Source organism: Bubalus kerabau, chromosome 1 (assembly GCF_029407905.1).
Source record: "Bubalus kerabau isolate K-KA32 ecotype Philippines breed swamp buffalo chromosome 1, PCC_UOA_SB_1v2, whole genome shotgun sequence".
Lineage (NCBI taxonomy): Eukaryota > Metazoa > Chordata > Mammalia > Artiodactyla > Bovidae > Bubalus > Bubalus kerabau.
Window position 1 is genome coordinate 215,128,203 of NC_073624.1, and position 24,372 is coordinate 215,152,574.

Below are 24,372 nucleotides of genomic sequence, written 5' to 3' on the forward strand. Positions count from 1 at the left end.
TTCATTTAATTCTAATTCTACATAAAGTTGGTACAGTGATACTGATATTGATAAGTCATTGTGCTTGTACAGCATATGAAATGTTTTGGGCTGAATGCTGATAAAATAATTCGTTGTTTTTTCTCAATGCTGCATTAAGTATCCTGAAATTCATCTTGATTAATTTTACCTTTTCCCTTTATCTGTCCTTTTGGTTTACATTTAATAACTATTTCATACATGTTTCTGCCAGGTGATTGAATCAACAATTGATAGAAATGCTTGTGTTAATCCTTTATAAAGGGTTTCCTGTGTATGTGTTTAGTTTTCTCTGGCTAAGAAGCCAGTTGCATTTATTTAAACCAGTGGGAGCACTTAGTGAAATTGAATTTGTAAAGTGTAGCTTTGTAATATGATATATTTGATTTCTTAAATTTTTGTGTAATATGTTAATTACCTAATGGTATTGAATAGCTTCTTATTATGTTTTGACATGCTCATTAGAAGCTCCTAAACTATGTAAGTAGTTTATGTACTACATAAAGTAAAGAGAGATTTTCTGCGTCTGAAGTAGTTAGCACTGGAACTTGCTTTCCACACATACGCTGTAATCTCTAATATGTTTTTTCCTAGGTGATGCTGTCAGATAATGGCTGATGTGGCTCGATGCTCCATCTCAGTCTTAGTTTTATGATGTGTTTTGGAGAGGGCTGTTTTCTGAATTTTACAGGTTCTTCAGGCCCTATGATGGTATGCAAGAGACGAGTTTGACAAAATAAAGGGCCTCATATACCCATTGTCAGAAAGTATATACCATTAGATTAAGATATTGTAAACGAAAATTTCTTTTCACTGTTTAAAGATACTTAACTTACCCCTCTGGTTAAGTCAGGCATTTTAGTTCCCTTTACAGTTTTTTAAAGTTTTTGGTAGTCATAAAATGAATTGTGACTGATTTTTAGTTTTCTTTTTGTCTTTATTTTTTTCCTCATGTTAGGTCGGGTTACAAATCTTCGAAGAGTGACGTATGTTGTTTTAGATGAAGCAGACAGAATGTTTGACATGGGTTTTGAACCACAGGTATTCATTAAATTTCTTTGTGTTTCTATCTATAAAATAAACCTTGTAATTGCCATGAGTCTGAAATATTTGTATGATTTCTGAAATTCTCACATTTCTTTTGTGTGGTAATACAGGGAATTGAGGACGTGGGGAATTGAAATAAATATTTATGTTTGGATTCTTAAACTTTTCAGGATGTATTTCTGCAGTCTTTCCTAGGCATCATTGGTAAAATTAGTCATAATAGAAGCTTAAGCTTTCATATATTATGATTTTTACTGTACTTCCAAATGGCTTTAACTTACGCTTTTCACTACCTCATGATCTGGATAGCACAGGTTGGTTATATCCTCCAAATGTAAAAACTAAGGCCCAAAGCATTTGTCTAGCTTAAATTTTATGTTCTTAACACATGTAGTTTCCTTAAATATAAAATTTCAGTGATAAAAACTTAAAACTCATTGTAAAAGGTGGTAGAATTTTTTCTTAACAAGAAGAGCAGAATGAGTTGTCACTGTGCTATGGATAACAAAATATTTTTTTAAAAATATTTTTTAGTTTTATTTTTGGCTTCTCTGGGTCTTCATTGCTACATGTGGCCTTTCTCTAGTTGGGGTGAGTGGAGGCAACTCTAGTTACAGTGTGTAGGCTTCTCTGAAAGCTCAGTTGGTAAAGAATCCACCTGCAGTGTAGGAGACCTGGGTTTCATCCCTGGGTTGGGACGATCCCCTGGAGAAGGGAAAGGCTATCCACTCCAGTATTCTGGCCTAGAGAATTCATAGACTGTATAGGCCGTGGGGTTGCAAAGAGTTGGATACAACTGAGCGAGTTTCACTTTCCCAGGACTTTAAAAATATGTTTACAAAGCTGGAAAAAATAAATTCGACAATATAAGACATATCTGAAGAAAATTGTGAAACTTACTGGAAAACATTAAAGATGGATTGACTGAAATTTATGTAAAGATTGAATAGTAAAGAGTAATCCTTCTGAAATAGACGAACAGGCTAGGGCATAAGAGATGCCGCTTCTTGAAAGTCTGGTTCCTTCCCATTTTAGGATTTAGTTTTCTTGAGTCTGCTAAGTCAGGTACCACTTAAACAAAATGTTGTAGCTGTCATGTCCTATCTTCTTTTTTTTTTTTTAAAGATACTATTTATTGATTTATTTGGCTGCACTGGGTCTTAGTTACAGAACATGGAATCTTTTAGTTGTGGCATGTGGGGTCTAGTTCCCTGACCAGGTTCAAACCCAGGCCCTCAGCATTGGGAGCACAGAGTCTTTAGCCACTGGACTACCAGGGAAGTCCCCTGTCTTATTTTCTTTGTTGGTTTGAGCAATTTTTAAAAACCTTGTTACATTTTACAGGGTTTTTCAAGTGAAGAAAGTAAATGTCTGTGGGCAACCACAGTCTTTAACTGAAAATTCTGGTATATGTTTTAAAGCCGTAATTTTGACTATTGGGTGGAGAAGAGATTTCAGATTGGACAGGAGCAAAGGCAGGGAAACCTGTTAGGAGACAGTTGAAATAATCCAGGTGAGAGTTGAGAGATCATTTGGACCAGGAGCCCAAGATTTCCACATGCCTTGGGTATAGCAGCCCCTTTCATAGTTATCACATCAACTTTGATTAGAATGAAAATGTGGTCCTGCGTATTCCTGGCAAGACCTTTACCCTCCCCAATTTCCAACCACTCACCACTGTCTACCTTGAAACCATCATTAATAATTTTATTAATTCTGTGGGGTTTTTTTCTTGTTTAGGCCATAAGAATCCTGTAACTCCCTGTTTTCTCTGGAACTCTTATACACTGACATAATTATTTTGTCCCTTTAACAATATTTGCACCTTCATTATTCTTTTTTTATCCTGTAACTCTTATTACCATTGGTTACATAATATTTATCCACCATCATTAGACTGTAAGCTCCATAAAGACAAGTTTTTGTCTATTTTTATTGCTTATTCCAAGCACTTAGAACAATGTCTGGCACATAATGGTTGCTCAATGAAAATGGGTTGAGTAAAGGAAGGAAAACAGTAATAGCAGTGAGGAATACTTTCATTGTTTAGTTTGAAAGTCAAGACTACTGAATTTGTTGATGGATTGGGTATGAAATGAGCAAGAGAGAGACTAGTTACAGATGGCTCCTAGATTTGGGGCATAAAGCAGTAAGTGACTAGAGTTGCCATTTCTTCAGAAGGGGAGACTGAGAGGAGCAAATTTTAAGGTGAAATCAATGGTAATATTCCAAGATAACAAGTTTAAAAGTCACTGAATAGATGTTCTCAAAAGTTCTTTGTACTTGTTCTCACCATCCTGTGAATTTTGGAGGCTACTCTCACCATGTTTATTTGTAATGTTTTCTCAGGTCATGCGCATTGTGGATAATGTTCGCCCTGACAGACAGACAGTTATGTTTTCAGCTACTTTCCCCAGAGCTATGGAAGCCTTGGCTCGGAGAATCCTGAGTAAACCCATTGAAGTGCAGGTTGGAGGCAGAAGTGTAGTTTGCTCGGATGTGGAGCAACAAGTGGTGGGTACATCCTTAGGAAACCCCCACGTCCCCGTATGTTTAGGCAGTGTGTCCTCCTTTTGGGATCACTGTGATGTAGGCAGGTACTTCCTAAAATTAAATAGTATACATCAACTGCAGCTTTTAACATTTTACCAGATATATTTGAATTTTCTATTCCATGGAACTGTTTATAAAGTTTACCACCAGAAGTTGTGGGCTGGTAGATAAAATGTCATGTACCTGTGTTATTTGGTTAATAGGATGTGAAGTTAAGAGTCAGAACAGATAATCTGTCCACATTTGTAAGCCTCTTAGTCTTTGAAAGTTAATTTTAATTTTTTTGGGCTTAGTGATTTACCAATTAAAGTCAAGATTCTCCTACTGTTTCCTAAAGATACAGCAAGATGTCATATATTTGCCACAAATAAAATGAATATTTTTGTTCATGAAGTGTATTTGGATTTTCAGTCCGTTAATGTTATACAATGTATTCTTTTCAGATTGTGATTGAAGAAGAAAAGAAATTCTTGAAGCTACTTGAACTTCTAGGTCATTATCAAGAATCAGGATCTGTCATTATATTTGTGGATAAGCAGGAACATGCTGATGGTCTTCTGAAAGATTTAATGAGAGCTTCTTACCCTTGCATGTCTCTTCATGGAGGTAACATTTACTGAAATATCTGTAATGGACTTAGGTTGGCCAAGCACTGGGCTGTGTATTTCCTTTGTCTCTAACTTAGCACTAATTTTTTTTCCTTTTTCTTTTTTTAAACTTTTGATTTTGTATTGGAGTCTAGCTGATTAACAAACAATGTTGTGATAGTTTCATGTGAACAGTGAAGGGAATCAGCTATACATACACGTGTATCTATTGTCCCCCAAACTCCCCTCCCATCCAGGCTGCCACATAACATTGAGCAGAGGTCCATGTGCTATACAGTAAGTCTGTGGGGATAGTTAGGGAGTTTGCGATTGACATATACACAGGGCTGTATTTAATGTGGATAACTGGCTAGCACTAAATTTTATATCAGTGGCAGTTTTCATTTATGACAGGTCTCTGCAGGTAAGCATTATTATTATTCCATCTCAGTGATAAAGAAAATAAGCCAACAATACATTGGTTTGACCAAATTCCATAACCAGTAATCAGCTAAGGAGAAATTGAAAATTTTGATTCATGTTACATTCTCTCCATTGTACCATGCTACCTAGAGGCTTTTATGATTAACATTAGAGCTTTACTTAATTTCTGTGTAATATCTCCATTGTTATATATACGTGGGACTTAGAACACTAAACACATGGAATAGAGACAGTTGAGTTAAGCCCACTCACCAAATATTCTGGTAGTATGACTTTGTGACACACCATCCCTGAATTGAGTGGCAACGGTCATTTACTTTGCTTATGAATCTGCCATTTGTTTAGGGCTTAGCACACGTATCTAGTCTGTCTTCCATGCTCTGTCTATTGGGATGGCTCAGTTGGGGTTCCATTTCCAATTTTCCGTGTTTAGGCAGCTGACAAGTTGTACTGGCTTTTGACAGATATCTCACTCCTATTGGCCAGGAGTCCTGACTTCCACTTGTGAGCCTCTGGGTGAGGCTGCTTGGCCAGAGGGCAATAATCAGAAGCTGCCAAGACAGTTCAGGAGGATCCTGGGAAGTGGTAGAACTTTTATTTCCACCATGTTCTGTAGGTCAGAATAGTCACTAGACTGGCCCACATTCAAGGAGATGGAGGCATAGACTCCATGTCTTCATGGGAAAATGTCATTCAGTAAGCAGAAGAGCGTGTGGCATAGGACATGTTTACAGTCCCACACCAGGCTTTATGAGGAATGCAGTTAAAAGGACTGAGGATATGTATTTGGTTAACTTTTAATGTTTGAAAATGACTCATTTTGCTTTCCTTTTCTTTTTAATTGGCTAAATATACATTACGTAAAATTTGCCATTTTATCCGTTTTCAAGTGTATAATTCATTGGCATTAAGTAGATTTACAGTGTGGTGAAACCGTTTCCATTATCTATTTCCAGAAATTTTTCATCATTTCAAGCAGACACTCTGTATCTATTAAGCAATACTTAATTCCCCATGCCTCAGTTCAGTTCAGTTCAGTCACTCAGTCGTGTCCGACTCTTTGTGACCCCATGAATCGCAGCACGCCAGGCCTCCCTGTCCATCACGAATTCCCAGAGTTCACTCAGACTCACATCCATCGAGTCAGTGATGCCATCCAGCCATCCCATCCTCCGTCATCCCCTTCTCCCCCTGTCCTCAATTCCTCCCAGCATCAGAGTCTTTTCCAGTGAGTCAACTCTTGGCATGAGGTGGCCAAAGTACTGCAGTTTCAGATTTAGCATCAGTCCTTCCAAAGAACACCCAGGACTGATGTCCTTTAGAATGGACTGGTTGGATCTCCTTGTAGTCCAAGGGACTCTCAAGAGTCTTCTCCAACACCACAGTCCAAAAGCATCAATTCTTCGGTGCTCAGCCTTCTTCACAGTCCAACTCTCACATCCATACATGACCACTGGAAAAACCATAGCCTTGACTAGATGGACCTTTGTTGGCAAAGTAATGTCTCTGCTTTTGAATATGCTGTCTAGGTTGGTCATAACTTTCCTTCCAAGGAGTAAGCGTCTTTTAATTTCATGGCTGCAGTCACCATCTGCGATGATTTTTGAGCCCCCCAAAATAAAGTCTGACACTGTTTCCACTGTTTATGCATCTCTTTCCCATGAAGTGATGGGACCAGATGCCATGATCTTCGTTTTCTGAATGTTGAGCTTTAAGCCAACTTTTTCACTCTCCTCTTTCACTTTCATCAAGAGGCTCTTTAGTTCCTCTTCACTTTCTGCCATAAGGGTGGTGTCATCTGCATATCTCAAGTTATTGATATGTCTCCTGGCAATCTTGATTCCAGCTTGTGCTTCTTCAAGCCCAGCGTTTCTCATGGTGTACTCTGGATATAAGTTAAATAAGCAGGGTGACAATATACAGCCTTGACGTACTCCTTTTCCTATTTGGAACCAGTCTGTCGTTCCATGTGCAGTTCTAACTGTTGCTTCCTGACCTGCATACAGGTTTCTCAAGAGGCAGGTCAGGTGGTCTGGTATTCCCATGTCTTTCAGAATTTTCCACAGTTTATTGTGATCCACACAGTCAAAGGCTTTGGCATAGTCAATGAAGCAGAAGTAGATGTTTTTCTGGAACTCTCTTGCTTTTTCCATGATCCAGCAGATGTTGGCAATTTGATCTCTGGTTCCTCTGCCTTTTCTAAAACCAAGTTGAACATCAGGAAGTTCACGGTTCACGTATTGCTGAAGCCTGGCTTGGAGAATTTTGAGCATTGCTTTACTAGCGTGTGAGATGAGTGCAATTGTGCAGTAGTTTGAGCATTCTTTGGCATTGCCTTTCTTTGGGATTGGAATGAAAACTGACCTTTTCCTGTCCGGTATTTGTATATCTTTGGAGAAATGTCTGTTCAAGGCCTTTGCATATTTTTCATCAGTTTGTTTGGGTTTTTGTTGCTAAGTTGCAGGATTTCATTACATATTCTGGATAGCAGTCCCTTGCATGTATTTGCATGAATTTTCTCCCATTCTGTGGTTGTCTCTTCACTCTCTGGATTGTGTCCTTTGATGCTTTAGTTTTGAAGTCTGTTGTATCAATTTTTTTCTTTTGTTTGTTGCCTGTTCTTTTTGCGTTATATCTAAGAAATCATTGCCAAATCCAGGCTTATGAAAAATTTCCCCTTTGTTTTCCTCTAAGAGGTTTAAAGTTTTAGTTTAAGTTTTGGTCTTTGATTCAGTTTGAGTTGATTTTTGTATATGGTGTAAGACATGGGTTCATCTTCATTCTTTTGTGTGGATGTTTGGTTTCCCAGCACCATTTCTTGAAAAGACTATCTTTTCCCTAGTGAATGGCCTTGATAACCTTCTCAAAATCACATGACCATTTATCTACGGGTTTATTTCTGGGACTCTAGTCGATTCCATCGATCTGTATGTTTATCTTTTGCCAAAGTCACTTCATTTTAATTTTGATCTTTTTGTGTTTACTCTTTTGAAAAATAGATGTTCTTTTTTAGAGTAGTTGTAGGTTCACAGCAAAATTGAGCAGAAATCACAAAGTTTTTTTTTACCGCTTTCTTCCAGCATGACTCCCCTACTACAGACTCCCCTACTATCAGCATCCCACATCACAGTGGTACATTTGTTATGTTCATGAACTTGCATTGACCCATTGTTGTCACCCAGAGGGATCCTACATGCCACGTGCTTGGCCAAAAAAAGGAAAACGATTCCAACTTGCTTTATTCATTAGCTCAGTGTCTCCATATTGTTGTTGCTATCCTGAGCATAACTTAGTTATTAGCTTTCTTTGTGGCAACAAAAAGCCTTCTACAGGCTCAGTTGTCACTTCCAGATCTGACAACTTCCAGAGGAAGAAGACTGTTTTCCATATATCTTTTTTCCCCTCCATTTTTATCACCAAAATTTTCAAACACCGAAGATCTGAGAAAACTAGATAGTGAGCACCCTGAAATATCTAATACTAGATTCTACAATTAACATTTTGTTGTATTTATTTATCACATCTTTAGCCATCTGTCCTATCAACCCCTCAATTTTTCTTAGTTTTTTGGTACATTTTAGAGTAAGTTGTATGTCAACACATTTCACTTCAATATGCATTTTATTAACACTAGTTCAAAAATTTTTTTAACGAAAAAAGTATTAAGTGGACTGTAGCAAAATGTACAGATCCTAAGTATAGCATTTGATGAGTTTTGACAAATGCATGTAAGTTCTGAAATCCAAACCTCTATTAAAATATAACCTCAGAAATTTCCCTCAGTCCCTGCTCTACTTTTTACATTTTTTCCTCTCAACATATATTAATTTTTCCTGTTTTAGAATTTCAAATAAATGGAGCCATACGTTAGGGACTGTTTCGTGTCAGGCATCTTTGACCTTTCATATGCATTTTTGAGATTCATCCATATGGTTGGATGTGTCAACTCTTCGACTGTATTGCTCAGTAATACTTTAATATATAAATATGTCATAGTTTTTTTTGTCATTTCTCTTGGACACCCAGGCTATTTCCAGTTATTTAACTATCCAAAGACTACACCATAATCAGGATACAGAACAGTTACCTCATCCCCCAGAACTCTTTTGTCATATCCCTATACAGAGTAACTCTAAGATTGTCTTTCTTCTTCTTGTACACAGTCACTGGGAAACACTGATGTTCTCTTAGAACAGTGTTTGTAAATGCAATCATACGTTATGTAGCTTTTTGCAATTGGCTTTTTTTTTTTTGCTTAGCGTGATGGCTTTGAGATCCATTCAAGGTGTTGCATTATTCATTTCTTTTTATTATCTAGTGTGTGGAGGTACCACTCTATGTATCTTTTCATCTGTTGAAGGGTATTTAGGTTATTTCCAGTTTTATATAATTATGAATAGAGCTGCTATTAAATATGCAAGTACAGATTTTTATGTGAACATTTCATTTCTCTGGGGTTGATAACCAGGAATGGCATTACTAGGTCATATGGTAAGTTGACTTGGGTATCATTCATACTCATTGGGGTTCACCAAGCTTCTAGAATCTGTAAATTTATGTTTTGCATCTAATATGGGAAATTTTTGACTATTATTTCTTGATTGTTTGATTACTTGATTTTTACTGCCCTATTTTCTCCTCTCTTTTTAAGACTCCAATAATGTGTATGTTCAGCTTTTATTACTGTCTCACATATCATTGATGCTCATTATGGATGTTCAGTCTTTGTTTTTAAGTCTTTTTTCTCTCTAATTAAGATTAAATAATTTCTTTTACTCTGTCTTCAAGTTCACTGTGTGTTTTTGGCCATCTCTTATCTGCTGTTAGTAAGTCCATTCAGTGAATTTTTAAATTCAATTTTTATATTTTTTTAGTTCTAGAATTTCCAGTTGGTTCTCCTTTATATTTTGATTCTCAAATTGTATTTCCAAGCCATTCATTATAAGCATGTAAAACTTTTTTTTCCTAAATCACAATTACAATAGTTGCTTTAAAATCTGTGACTATTAATTATAATGTCTTGGTCGTTTAAAGTCAATTTCTATTGTCTTTTAATTTTGTTTTATATTTTTCTATTTCTTTGTATGTCTAGTAATTTTGGTTTGCATACTGGCCTTTGTGAATGATACCTTGTAGAGTATAAATTATCTTATGTTTTACTTAAAAGTTTTTTATTTTTTTAAATAGGGAATTAACTTGGCTAGACCCATATTTAAAACTTTCTTGTAATGGGTAAGCTCTGAAATCTAAAAGAGATTTCAGTGGGTATTAACTTCTTGTAGCCAGAGCTGGGCTGGTTGACCTCTGCGTCATGTGTGTATAGTTTAGGTATCAGATAGTTGGGCAGTGTTTTTATGCACAACTGGATATGCCTACTCTGTTGTTCTTCCTAGGATTTATCCCCTCTTTTATGGTCCTGAGTTTATTCTAACTTCTTTCTTCTGTTTCTTCTTGTCAGTAAGACCATGACTTCACTACCTGGGCTACTCAGGGCATGCTCCCAAACAGAAAGTTTAAAATAAGTAAAATCCTATAAACTTAACCAGTGCCATTGCATTCTTTCAGATGTCAACTCCCTTCCAGTTTCTGCTTGCTTTTAGTCACTCTCTGGTGCCTTCAGGTAGTTAGTTCTTTATATTTAGAATTCATAGTTCCTGTCCACAGGATGGTTAATCTAATAAGATTTCCCCCTATCTTGGTGGAAATGTGTATTTTTTATATAAGTAAGAAAACTTTTTGCCTATAATCCTCTTCCTATATTTCTTCTGTCTCTTCGGCCAGAATTGCTTCACTTGCTTATGCCTAATTCATTCATAGGCGTGTGAAGAAGTGAAGTGAAGTGAAGTCACTCAGTCATGTCTGACTCTTTGCGACCCCATGGACTGCAGCTTACCAGCCTCCTCCATCTATGGGATTTTCCAGGCAAGAATACTGGAGTGGGTTGCCATTTTCTTCTCCAGGAGATTTCCCGGCCCAGGGATTGAAGCTGGGTCTCCTGCATTGTAGGCAAACACTTTACCATCTCAGCTACCAGGGGAGTCATTCATAGGCATGGGAATGACAAATGGCTCTGAAAATATTGTCCTCCCACCCATGAGGTCTCTGAGATTTTCAGGGTCTTCATGAGGTCAGAAGTATTTCCATAATAGCCCACCAAGTTACTTGCCTTAAAAGTACACAGGCAACCTGAGCACAGGAAGTTTGAGAAGGGCTCGTTTACCCTAAACATTACTCACTTCCTGAGACTGAATTAGGCTCATCTTTGGTTTGATATTAGCTCAGTTGGTAAAGAATCCGCCTGCAATGTGGGAGACCTGGGTTCGATCCCTGGGTTAGGAAGATCCCCTGGAGAAGGGAAAGTCTGCCCACTCAAGTGTTCTGGCCTGAAGAATTCAGTGAATTGTATAGTACATGGGGTCGCAAAAAGTTGGACACGACTGAGCGACTTTTCACTTTCACTTTCACATATGTGAATGTTTGTTGGGTGGATAACAAAATTGGGGATATGTTAAAAAGGAAGATGGTTGATGGTTGCTGCCAGTAATTACTAACTCTGTTGTACATAGGAGATACCTTAATCTAAAGGAGAAGTTTTGGTATTTTTAAATTATAAACTTAATATATATTATTATTCATTCCATTAATTTTTCTTGTGAGGTTTTAGAGGTAGTATTGAGCTGCTAGTTTTTTTGACATAAGATCCAAATACTTTCTATCATTCAGTCTTTGAAGAGTACGTTCAAAATTTTAGATAATATAAATTAATACTGATAATATTTAGATGCTAAATGTTCTGTATATGTTAAACACAGGTTTTATATGAAATGTTCCAATATTTCTTGCTGCAAAAATGAATTTCAAGGTTTGAGAATTTATTGCATTCCCTTCTCTGATTACTAGAGAGTCCCAGGTATCCCACCATAAGGTATATTTGTGCCCTGGACATTTTATTATAGATCATTTTGATATTTTATGTTCTGCTTTGTCACTCATCCTGAGGCTCTTTGAGTAACAAATTTTCAGAGCATTCCTGTGGGGTCCTTTTTAAGCAGTGCACTGTAAATGATAATCACCTAACTATCTGGTTAAGATGCAGAACCTGATTAAGTAGTTTGCAGTAGAATCTGAGATTCTGCATTTCTAACAAGTTCTCATGTGATGCTGCTCCTTGTCTTTGAACAAAACTGTGAGTAGCAAGGCTCTAAATAACCTGTAGGAGAAGTCAAAACATCTGAATCCTGTCATTATAGGCTGGGTGTACTTGCCTTTTTTTTTTTCCCTTTGCCCCCTTAACAGTAGTAGGTTAGGGATTCTAAGATTGGGCTTCTACAGTTGTTAGCTTTATGTACAAGAAAGGGAAGAAAAGAAGGGCAGATTTGATCTTGCCATTGAATTTTCTTAGTCTTTTAAAATTTTTATTGAAATGCAGTTGTTTTACAATGTTGTGTTTCAAGTGTACAGCAAAATGATTCAGTTGTATATTATACCTATTTGTTTTTAGATTCTTTTCTATTATATGTTATTATGGGATATTGAGTGTAGTTCTCTGTGCTGTTCTGTAGATCCTTGTTGGTTCTCTATTTTACATATAGTAATGTGTATATTTTAATCCCAAACTATCCATACTCCCCCAAGTCTCTCAGCACCCTGCAAATTTTTATTTTCTATATGGTGGTTGTTGACATATGGTCAGTATAAGTTGGATATGTTCTTTACCCTGTGTTTAGCTTCTTTCTCTGAATGTCAGAGAAAATGGAAAATTTAATTTGAATATGTGGTTTTACAACTCTTTAATTCATTTGCAGGCATTGATCAATATGACAGAGATAGCATCATAAATGATTTTAAGAATGGGACCTGCAAACTTCTCGTGGCCACATCTGTTGCTGCCCGAGGCCTCGATGTGAAGCATCTGATTCTTGTTGTAAACTATAGCTGCCCCAACCATTATGAGGATTATGTGCACAGAGCAGGACGGACTGGAAGAGCAGGCAACAAAGTAAAAAGAATTGCTTTTAAAGTTGATTTCCATTATGTTAAAATATAAGTGTTTCTTTAGGACTTTAAAGTGTAGATAATAGGAGTTACAGGGAATCTTCAGAATATGGGGATTAGTTGATGTCATTTATATACATACACATGTCTTAAGTGCTGTTAAAATTATCAGATACCTACCTGTTCTATATAGGCAGAGTGTTAACCCTTGTGTCCCCAGAAAGGTATTTTTCCCCACCTAAAAATTTCTGTATATACATTACACATATATGTTCAAGAGCATTCATTACTTTTTTAAGAATATGGGATCATAAAATATACTCAGCCCACACCTATCACCCCTGTCTTTAGCCCCATACAAATGTATATTATTTCTTTTTTTGACACCTGTATTCTGTTGAGTATATAGTTTTAACTCATTGTTTTTGAAAGCAGCAGAATATTCCTTTGTTGGAAGCACTGATGGTGATATATTTGATATTATAACCATGGACATTTCTACATACGAAAGCAATAATATTATTAATAGGTTATATTTATGGAGTATTTATTAAATGCCCACCACTGTTTTAAGTGCTCTATGTATATCTTGTTTTATTCTCACAAATTCCCTTTAAGATCAGTAATATTACTGCTTTAAACAGATGAAAAAAATTGAGGCACACTGACGGTAGTTGCCAGAGTTAGGCAGCTCATAAGTAGTGATGGCATTTATTCTTTTAACCTGAGTTATTCTGTGGATTTGGGAGATTTTTTGTGTAGTTAAAATTGTAACCTTTTTGGGTCACATATAGTCTCTGTCACATCCTATGTGTATTTTGTATCCAACCCTAAAAAAATGTAATACCACTTTAGCTCATGGGCTGTGTAAAAGTAGGCTAGGGGTCAAATCTGGTGACTAGGTGAAGTGAAGTGAAGCGAAAGTTGCTCAGTCATGTCTGACTGTTTGCGACCCCATGGACTATACAGTCCATGGAATTCTCCAGGCCGGAATACTGGAGTGGGTAGCCTTTCCCTTGGGGTTGATCCCTGGGTTGGGAAGATCCTCTGGAGAAGGGTAACTAGGTACTCCTGAAATAAAATATTAAGGCTAGTTTTAAAATTTATAACAGTTCACTGGTAGGATAGAACATTTAATGAAGATGGCAGTCTAATTGTAGTTTGCTTTTCCTCTGCTTACAACTCCAGTCTTTTCTCTTACCTGAACCAAAAAGCTGTTGGGGACACGTGAATCCTTAGGCATTAGAGAATTGCAGGAAAGTGATGTAGTTGACTTCATTTTTTTTTTTTGAAAACATATCAGATATACACGTGTGTATATTTTTATATCTTTTAATTGGTCTTTAAAGACTATGGGATGCTATATTCTAGGAAGTTAATTACAGGTTAGCTGGGGTAGAGGGGTACAGTAGGTAGTAGAAGAAAAGAATGCAAGCAAAAAGGGAAAAATAAGATGTGTTAAAATTAATAATTACAATGCAGTTGTACATTTATGTAAAAATCATTAACTTATCTAATTTCTCTTTATGCACAAAGGAGTTAGAAATTTTCTAACTTATTTTTACAATAAATGTTAAACTTAGATATTAAGGAATTTAGTAAGTCTCTATTGTGACCTTTAAAATTCTTCTTAGTGGAGTAGTGGAGTTGTCTTAAAGAGGGTATATTAGGTAACTCAGATTTCATCTTATTTGTTTTCTAAGAAGGATTCATCTTGTTAGTGTTTAATAGTACCACTTTTTCATTGTTTACTAGGGCTATGCATACACTTTTATCACAGAAGATCAAGCTCGGTATGCTGGAGACATAATTAAAGCCCTTGAACTGTCAGGGACTGCAGTGCCACCTGATCTAGAGAAACTCTGGAGCGATTTCAAAGATCAACAGAAAGCTGTGAGTTTTTTTTTTTTGTTAGTATAACTTTTCTTATTTTTATACAATTCACTGTATTCTAAACCTTGAGTATTAATACCAGCAAATCTTGATAGAATTATTTTCATTTATCTTTTTAGATAGAAAAGGAAAGGAGTGAGAACAAAAATCCTCTCTTCAACTTAGTATTTTTGTAGTGTACATACAGGGCTCTTATTTTTTTCTCACATGCTAAATAAAATGTTTTTGTTACATTATCATACCCCACCTTGAAAACTATTTAATTGCCATAAATTTCTGAGCATTAAAGTTTTTTATTATGAAATTAACTTTCTTGTTTTTCCTTGAAAGGAAGGGAAAATAATTAAAAAGAGTAGTGGGTTCTCTGGTAAGGGATTCAAGTTCGATGAAACAGAACAAGCTTTGGCTAATGAGAGAAAGAAGTTACAAAAAGCTGCTCTTGGTCTGCAAGATTCAGATGATGAGGATGCTGCGGTTGATGTAAGTATTGTCCTAAAGCCTTATTCTTACCAGTTGAAGCAATTGTTCATCTGGTACTGGAAGTCTTACCTTAGGCTTGTTTAGGTAGCAGATTACTGGAAACTTTTTGGTGGGTGTGCTTCTCCGTTTTTTTTGTGTGTGTACAAATGTATTCACATATGCCCGTATTTTTGTATTTTCATAAAAATGAGGTCATACTGCTTTATAATTTTTTTTACAACAATAGTCCTATGTTGAAATCTTCCCTTTTAGGAAATTCACTCTCATGCTGTTTTTTGGCTACATGTTTCATTATATGGATGTTCTACAATATAAGCAATCAAATCCCTATTTTTGAATATTTGGAAACAAATACTTGGAATATATATTTGTTATTATTTGGAGTATACTGTACTTCATTGCACATCCTTGAACACTTAACCTAGCACATTTATCAGATTAAGTCTTAAGGAAGAGTGTTTAAGTGTATAAATGGAATGGCTCAGTCCAAGGGTATATTCAAATTTGATCTTATAACATTGTTAGATTGTTCTCCTGCAAGGTGAGTACCAGCTTGCACTCACACTAATGGTGTGTAAGAGTGCCTGGCTCCCTGTATCTTTAACATCATTGGTACTGATATTGTTTTTAAATACTTCACAATTTGATTATTATAGAACATCCTTATTAATAATTGTTGTTGTTATTTAGTTGCTAAGTTGTGTCCTACTCTTTTGTGACCCCATGGACTGTAGCACACCAGGCTCCTCTGTCCATGGGATTTCGCAGACAAGAACAGTGAAGTGGGTTGCCATTTCCTTCACCAGGGGATCTTCCCACCCCAGGGTTTGATAGTGAACATTTATGGCATGGTACTGTTTTCACGTGCCAAGTGCCTTACAGGGATTATTTCATTGACTTCCTCACAGTAGCCAGAGATACTCAAAGCATTCCCTTTTTATAACTGAGGAGACTGAGGCTTAGAAACAAATAATAACCTTTTCAGATTTTGCCTAGCTGTTTAAAGCTCATTTTCTTAGCTTACAGCATTGTTTGTAACCCAGTGAAAAGAGACCCTAAGGACTCAGAAAGTTAAGGGTTTCTTGGAGTATGCTGTGGAACCCTAATCCCAGGAGCTTGAGCTTGAGATGTTTTCATTATAAAATACTTTTGAAAATCTGCTGGTATATTCCACTATTAATGGTATCCTGTCAATGGGTATGAAAAGACATTAATAAAATAATTTATTTTAATTCTGAATTCTTCCAGCATATTTGATATTTGATCATAGAAGTTTTTTTTTTTTAATATACTGCATTAAACCTTGGCTCAGAGCACAACTTAAGAATTCAGGAATTTAATCTTTCAGGAAATGACCACACTATCTGTTAAGCACAGTCAGGAACCAATGTCTCCTATTAATTCTAGGCCTTTTTTTTTTTTTTTTTTTTTACTAGTATACCATATTGGCTTAAAATTCAGCTAAGTCAATGTATTTAGGTATCTGTTATGGTATAATAGATCAGCCCAAAGCTTAGTGGGTTACAGTAAACATTTATTACCTACTATTCCTGAGGGTTAGGAAATCAGGAACAGTCTAGCCAGGTAACTTACTTAAGGTGTTACTTTGGGTCTCATGAGGTTGCCGTCAAGCCGTTGTTCCAGGCTGTAGTTATCAGAAGGCTTCACTGATGCAGGCCCATCTTCTTCCAGAATGGCTCACTGATTTCACTGTTGGTGGGATGCCTCTGTTCTTTACTCTGCATTTGTGTTCTTACAACATGGCAGCTGGCTCCCCAGATTGAGTGATCCAAGAGAGAGCAAAGAAGAATCCTTAGTACCTGTTATGACTAGTCTCTGAAGTTATATACTGGCTTTTCCACTTTATTTTGTCTATTAGAAGCAAGTCAGTTAAGTCCAGCCTACATTTAAGGAGAGGCTCCACCTCATGAAGGGAAGAGTATTGAAGAATTTCTGGCTTGGTTTATAAAGCCATTTCAGTTTTTTTGTTATTTAAGCATTTTTTTAAAAATCTCATAATAAAACATATTAATTTTCCCCCTTTTGTTAAAATCTTATTATAATTTTCATTAAAGAATTAGAGCAATAGTAAAAAGCTTTGTGCTTAATCACTCATTCATGTCCCACCCTTTGAGACCCCATGGACTGTAGCCTGCCAGGCTCCTCTGTCCATGGGGATTCTCCATCCAGGCAAGAATACTGGAGCAGGTTGCCATGACCTCCTCCAGGGGATCTTCCCAACCCAGGGATTGAACACAGGTCTCCTGCATTGCAGGCGGATTCTTTACCATCTGAGCCACCAGGGAAGCCCAAATAAGCTTCTACCTGAACAGGGACTTGAACCCTGGAACCTTGAACCATTGATGCTCTACCAACTGAACTATCCAGGCTCTCAATAAATTAGAATAATTTATTAAATAAATTAAATTAAATTAATAAAATTAAATTAATTAAAAGATTAGAGCAATACTAAAATGAATTAAGTCAAAAGTAAAGTTATCCCTGTTACCTAACACTGTGTGCATTCCCCATTCCTAATTTTATGCATTTGTTTTGGATTTTAATGTCATGTATGCTGTTTAAAAGAGTGTTACTAAATTAAACGTTAATTTAAAAGTAGTTGATAGCTCAAACACCTTATTAGATAACAAATGCTTTAAAAAGAAGGTGAGTTGTCTGTTTCTATTTCAGTAAAAGTTCTTCAAGTTAATTTTAAACCCTGAAAAAGTTTTTCTTTGCATTTGGGATTTGAAATATTAGTCTAATTCCTGCATATGAAGGGATTTGCATTCTTTACTTGGTAGTGTTAGTATTCATTTTGGGGCAAAAGACATTTTTAAAAGGAAATGCTATAGCTTATGAGATACAAGTGGCTAAGCTGAGGATTACGCGGTGGCAGTAGGACTCACATGACTCCTGGAGAGCCAGGATTGTCAGCATTGCTCTTGATTTCATGGGGAAACCCACCTTCATGCCTTTCCTTCCTGGGTTCAAAGAGATAAAACAATAAAGGTTTTTCTCCTTGATTCTCTTACTCAGTTTTTTTCTTGTAAACCCAATTGCATTCTTGGAGTTGAAAAAAATTTTAGGAGCCCTGCCTTGAGAACATGTTGTATCATTTCCCCTGGTAACCATTGGCTGTATTTTTAGTTGTCCACTGATCTTGAGTTATTGCCCTTCTTCCAGCCTCTTTGATTGCAGTGTACATAATTTGGCCTCAAGGCCTGGGCCCCAGAGCAACTTGGCTGCATCCAATTGGCTGCTCTGTCTTGACAGCTCGTGTTCTTCATTTACTGAATTGGGATGTATTTTCTGGACTACTCAGGAGTCTGCTGAAGTGGTTCTTGCAGCACTGTGTCTCTGTTTCTTTCTTTCCTTCCTCCCTCCCCTTCCCCCCTCTCCTCCCCTCACCTCTCCTTACCCCTCCCCTCCCTCTCACCCTCTCTAAATTGGTATTTTAATTAGATTTTTACTAATGCTTTTTTTTTCTTGTTTAGATTGATGAGCAAATTGAAAGCATGTTTAATTCAAAGAAACGAGTGAAGGATATGGCGGCTCCTGGAACATCTAGTGTTCCTGCTCCCACTGCAGGAAATGCTGAAAAACTGGAAATTGCCAAGAGATTGGCTCTTAGAATCAATGCTCAGAAGAATTTGGGCATTGAGTCTCAGGTATTAAGTAATTCGTTCCAAGTCTTAGTACTTTTTGTAAGTTATTTGATTTAAATGCTTTTTTTTTTATATTTTTAAATTATATCAGCACAAGTGAACAAGAAGTTGTTTTAGATTTTGAGGTAATAAGCATTTAACATTTGAATGCAGAATTCTCTAATTATTCACCTTGGTTGATTTCTCTAGCATGGTTAACTGAGGTCTTAATGCCTATTCTGGAAGGCCTGTTAACCATAGATAATTTTATAGAACAGTATTCTGAGTGACCTTACCAAAATCCTAAAGAAAGAACTCTCTTTTTCTTTCTTACTCTGTTTACTGGTGGGTTATTGAGCAAACAAACAATGCTGTGGAAGTACAGACACCCAGTTATATAACTCAAACTAACATGTGTTTAGACAATGGGAAACCGTTAAATATTTTACTTGCCATCTTTCTCTTGGGAGTTTTTTGGTTAACTTCATTTTTTTGTAGTTGATTTACAATGTTGTATTAGTTTCTGTTGTACAACCAAGTGATTCAGTTACACACATACACACACACACACACACACACATATATGTATTCTTTTCTTTTTTTTTTAACCTTTTATTTTCTACTGGGATATAGCCAGTTAACAAACAATGTTATGATAATTTCAGGTGAAGAGCAAAGGGATTCAGCCATATCTATTCTCCACCAAATTTCCCTTCCATCCAGGTTGCCACATAACATTGAGCTGAATGTGCTTTACAGCATGTCCTTGTTGGCTATCCATTTTAAATATAGCAGTGTGTACATGTCAATCCCAGACTCCTAACTATCCATTCTCCCCTTATCCTCTGCAACTGTAAGTTCATTCTCAGAAGTCTGTGAGTCTGTTTCTGTTGTATAAGTTCGTTCATTTGCATCTTTTCTTTTTAGATTCCACATTAAGGGATATCATATGGTATTTCTCCTCTGTCTGACTGACTTCACTCAACATGACACTCTAGGTCCATCCATGTTGCTGCAGATTGCATTATTCCATTCTTTTTAATGGCTGAGTAATATTCCATTGTACATATGTGCCACATCTTCTTTATCCATTCCTCTCTTGATGGACAGTTAGGTTACTTCCATGTCTTGGCTATTGTAAAATGCGCTGCAGTGAACATTGGGGTGCACGTATCTTTTCTGGTCATGTTTTTCTCTGGAAATATGCCTAGGAGTGGGATTTTAGGGTTATGGTAGCTATGTTTTTAGTTTTTTAAGGAACCTCCATACTGTTCTTCGTAGTGGCTGCACCGGTTTACATTTGCACCAACAGTGTAGGAGGGTTCCCTTCTCCCATATTTTGTTTAACTCTCTCCAGCATTTTGTTTAACTTAATTTTTAATCAAGGTTAAATTTTCATAGCATTCCCAAAGAACAGTTTGTTAATGTTGACAGTGTTTTTAAGATTTTGAGTGGTTGAGGACCTGCATGGCCCTGTGTGCAGTAGTTGTATACAGGTTCAGGTCTGTAGTGCCCGAGTGGCATGACCAAGCTAGAGGCCAGTGGACTGACCTGATGAGGCAGAGCCTTGGGTCTTTGAATCTTTTTTAACCAGTGAATTACTATGAAGTGTTTACTCAAGCCTGTGCCTCTTGTGAAAACAGAGATGCAGCACTTCACCCTAATATTCTCTTGTATTATTGTTAGTAGTAACTCTTGTGAAATCATATGGCTGTAATTTTTCACTGTTGTTTAGGTACATAGTAAAATTAATTTCAAATGTAAAAAAAGAGTATGTTGTATAAAGACATTTACTATAATTTATAGAATGTTGGGTTTGCCCATGAGGGGAAGAGGAGTTCAGTGGTAGTAGTAGGCAAACATACTGATTCAGAGGAAACCCATAGTAGCCACAAGGTATGTAAATGATTTTAGAAATATTATACTATATTTGATATCAAGAGTTACCTAATGATCTATGGTTCAGTAGAATTTTTTAATATAGAGTTGGGTGTTTAGTTTTTGCATCAAGTAAGGCAGATATATTAAACTCTCTGTTATAAATATATGCTGTTAAATTGTCCTGTGGGTCAGACTCTACATAAGAAAGATGCTTTTAGTTAGTGCTTTCCAGAGAAGAGTTTGTGGTGGGATCTTTGGTCTTGTCTCTGTCCTCATTGGAGATTTGACTGTAGGTCTTCTTTAACTGCAGGATGTAATGCAACAGGCCACCAATGCCATTCTCAGAGGTGGCACCATCCTGGCTCCCACTGTATCTGCAAAAACTATTGCAGAGCAACTTGCTGAAAAGATAAATGCCAAGCTCAACTATGTGCCTTTGGAGAAACAAGAAGAGGAGAGACAGGATGGTGGACAGAATGAATCTTTTAAGAGATATGAGGAAGAATTAGAGATCAATGACTTCCCACAGGCAAGTAGCAGATTTAAACTGTTTAATTGAGTAGAAACCCTGTTTTTAGGAGTGAAAATATGTTATTTAAAACCTATGAAGAGGCTTCCCTGATGGTCCAGTGGTTAGCAGTCTGCCTTCCAATGCAGGGGATGCGGGTTCAATTCCTGTTCAGGGAACTAAGAGTCCACTTCCTCTGGGGTACCTAAGCCCTCAAGCTGCAGCTAGGACCTGACACAGCCAAGTAAATAAATAAAAAGAAAAAACCATGAACATTTTAATGGCTGCTTTACTTTTTATGTAGATGGGGAGACAACACTGGAAATTTCATTTTTATGATTACATTCTAGGTACATTAGAATCTAAATGAATTTATGATGAAGGTGTTGATTAAAATTTTAATATTGACAATAACATGATTTAGCTAACCTATTCTTTTAGGACCTCAGGGTCGCAAAGAGTCGGACACGACTGAGCGACTGAACTGAACTGAAAAGAGGTTTCTTCTTCCCCAACTCTTTTCTTTCCTAGACTGCTAGGTGGAAAGTTACCTCTAAGGAAGCTCTGCAGAGAATCAGTGAATATTCTGAAGCTGCAATTACAATCAGAGGAACATACTTCCCACCTGGCAAAGAGCCCAAGGAAGGAGAGCGGAAAATTTACTTGGCAATTGAAAGTATGTACTGTTGGTTGGGTTTCCATCTTGAGTTTGATCAGAGTTGATAATAGATGTAATAGACCCAAAGAGAATATGAGGTCAGTTCTAGAGAGGACTGAAAATAAGGAACATCTGTTAAAAAGTTTCACCTATCATTTGTTGTCTTTATTTAGGAGTTTAGTATATAGAGATGTGAGTGATCTTTGCTGGGGACTCCTTCATTTTTGACAATTTGGTCAAATTTGAAAATGACTAAAAGAACACATGTATTTTGGGGACTAGTCCATTAAGTCCTTATGCTTCTGGTAAGTAGAATATTCTGGCCAAAGTTAAGGTTAGAAAGTAAATCAACTATATTAATCCCCTTAATGCTTGTTTACCCAAGCAGATATTGCCTCTAATTTTATGCCTGTAAATTCATACATGCCATTTTTAGAAAAATAGGACAATTAATACCACAGCTCAAAGGCTATAAGTAATGTGTTATCTAAGAGTGATCAGGTGTGCTTTTTAACCTTATTTCATACATTCATAAATGAATTCAAAAGACAGTTTCTATTTTGATTTTTTTCCTAATGTGTTATCTATAACATAGTAGGACAACTTATCTCCTTTCTTTTATATTTAATTTTAACATCTTTATAATAGATTTTTAAGAATAGACCAGTCACAGCTCCGTTTCATTTATTTCATGAACTAAATGTTTATTGAATACTGGTATGGGAGCTGTGAAGTAGCTTATTCCATGTGTCATGTAAATCTAGAGTCTGCCTACCTCCTGCTTAGAGGGCTACAATGACGCTACCCCCACACCCTGTACAATCTCAAACACCGGCCTAGTCCATTGAATCATACACATACACAGTACCTTTTAAAATTAATAATGATGAATTGCAGTAAAAGTATAAAACTCAGATACAGCCTGTATGTTTTCCATGTTGTTAATAATCTACCATTACTGTACAGGAAGATCCATACATATTTCAACTGATGTACAAAGAAAGTAGGTCCAGAACTAGACAAATCGCATTTTTTGGTTTGTGATTGTGACTTTGAGAAACTGGATCATATGTATTGATATTTCAGGTCAGGTTTTTAAATAGTACCCTTTTATATATCCTGAAAGACTTTTGCCCTGCCAGTGACTCAGTGTGTTTTTGAATCATGTGACACTGTTCCTTATTGCAAGGTAAAATGGGGATTGCTGGCATCATGATGTTCAAGGAGAAGAAATTACACTGACATCTTTCTGTGCTACTAGACAGCTTTCTCGTATTATTAGGCCATACAAGATGTCATTCAGTGAAATCTGATGATAAAACCTTGGTAAACATGGAGGCATCCTTGTTTATTCAGCTTGAATATGATAGGTGTCATTTAAGCAAAACCAGTTTTTTTTTTTTTTTTTTTTTTTGTAATATACAATATTTTAAGTATCTCTAAGATTTCAAAATCAGTGTTTTAAGTGACATTGTTTTAAAGAGGTAAATCAGATTATTTTTTGCTTTGAAAAAGATTCCTCTAATTTATTAAAGGTAATTATGCTTATTTAATGTAGTATAATTAATGTATGCCAGGTTTAATTTGTATATAACTTTACCAGAACACATCTACTGTACTACCAAATGAAGTGAAATGAGAAGCCCTCGGCTTCTGCCAACTTTTCTATCTACCTACAATGGTTCTGGGTGCTTTCCACTGTGAACTTGTACTTAGGAAGTAACATCTAATTTTTATAATCTAAGTAGGTCTTTCCCTCCCAGTAACAAGATAACCTTGTTAAGAATGAATCTTGAGAATTCTAGATGCTAAATAAGGGCTGGAGATTGGTAATTAAAATGATCTAAAGCTTTGAGAATTTTCATAGATGATTAGATTTAAATGATCTTTTAGTTTTTGAAACTCCAACCAAATCGACTGAACACTAATGGGATGAAAACAGGTGTTGCAAGGAGCCTAGTCTCATCTGTTTCTAGTTCTGTAATTGGAGGGACCCCACTGCCTGGCTCCTTAGAGGCTCAGTGTGGCTCAGCAGCTCCAGGCCTCCCACCAGGCAGTGGGAAGGAGAACAGGAAGGACGTACGTGCCTAGCCAGCCTGTATAATTTATAGCCTGTTGTGTGACCCTCTCTTTTTACTGGTGGAGAATCCCTTAAAAGCAGCCAGAGTTGTTTTGGGACCAATGAAAGGAAATGCCTCTTTTTCATGACAGCTTATAAACATATGTAACCCATTACCTAAAGAAGCTGTATAAGTCAAAAATTTAAACCGGTCCAAATGGTGAGGTTCTAACTAACACAGGAAAATTGCTCTTCTGCTTTGAGCTGGGTGAGAGTATCATTTTCCTTCTTTTTAAAATAGCACAGAGTGTCAAGCTACACACCAGCTCATGCCAAGTAGCATATTTTCCTTCTGAATTTGGGGGTTTTTTTATACTTTTCATTCTGGCTCAGTTCTTGATTCTACCCTTGGCTTCACATGCATCCACCTCTCTTCCCTTCCAGCACCCACAGCTTTAAAATGCTGTGGTCAATGGCTGGTGGAGGTGTGGAGCTTAGATTAGATTCATAGCCATAAGCATGTCTCTTTTCTTCCTGTTGTTAAACAGTTTCTTCTGCCTCTTCCTTCTCCTCATCCTCTGTTTTCCTCCTTTTCTCCCCCC

At 36.6% G+C, this 24,372-nt stretch overlaps 1 protein-coding gene across 3 annotated transcripts in view; it reads left to right on the top strand.

Moving 5' to 3' along the window:
• DDX46 (DEAD-box helicase 46) overlaps positions 1–24,372 on the top strand; it is a 52,031-nt gene that overhangs the window by 23,052 nt on the left and 4,607 nt on the right. For 2 of the 3 annotated variants that reach the window (XM_055553998.1, XM_055554019.1), the window contains exons 13-21: positions 977–1,059; positions 3,415–3,579; positions 4,062–4,224; positions 12,455–12,648; positions 14,400–14,537; positions 14,868–15,017; positions 18,515–18,691; positions 20,856–21,074; positions 21,585–21,729. In XM_055553998.1, coding sequence (XP_055409973.1) covers positions 977–1,059; positions 3,415–3,579; positions 4,062–4,224; positions 12,455–12,648; positions 14,400–14,537; positions 14,868–15,017; positions 18,515–18,691; positions 20,856–21,074; positions 21,585–21,729 — 1,434 coding nt within the window. The remainder of the gene's footprint in view (positions 1–976; positions 1,060–3,414; positions 3,580–4,061; positions 4,225–12,454; positions 12,649–14,399; positions 14,538–14,867; positions 15,018–18,514; positions 18,692–20,855; positions 21,075–21,584; positions 21,730–24,372) is intronic. The other variant, XM_055554009.1, reaches the window with a different exon arrangement.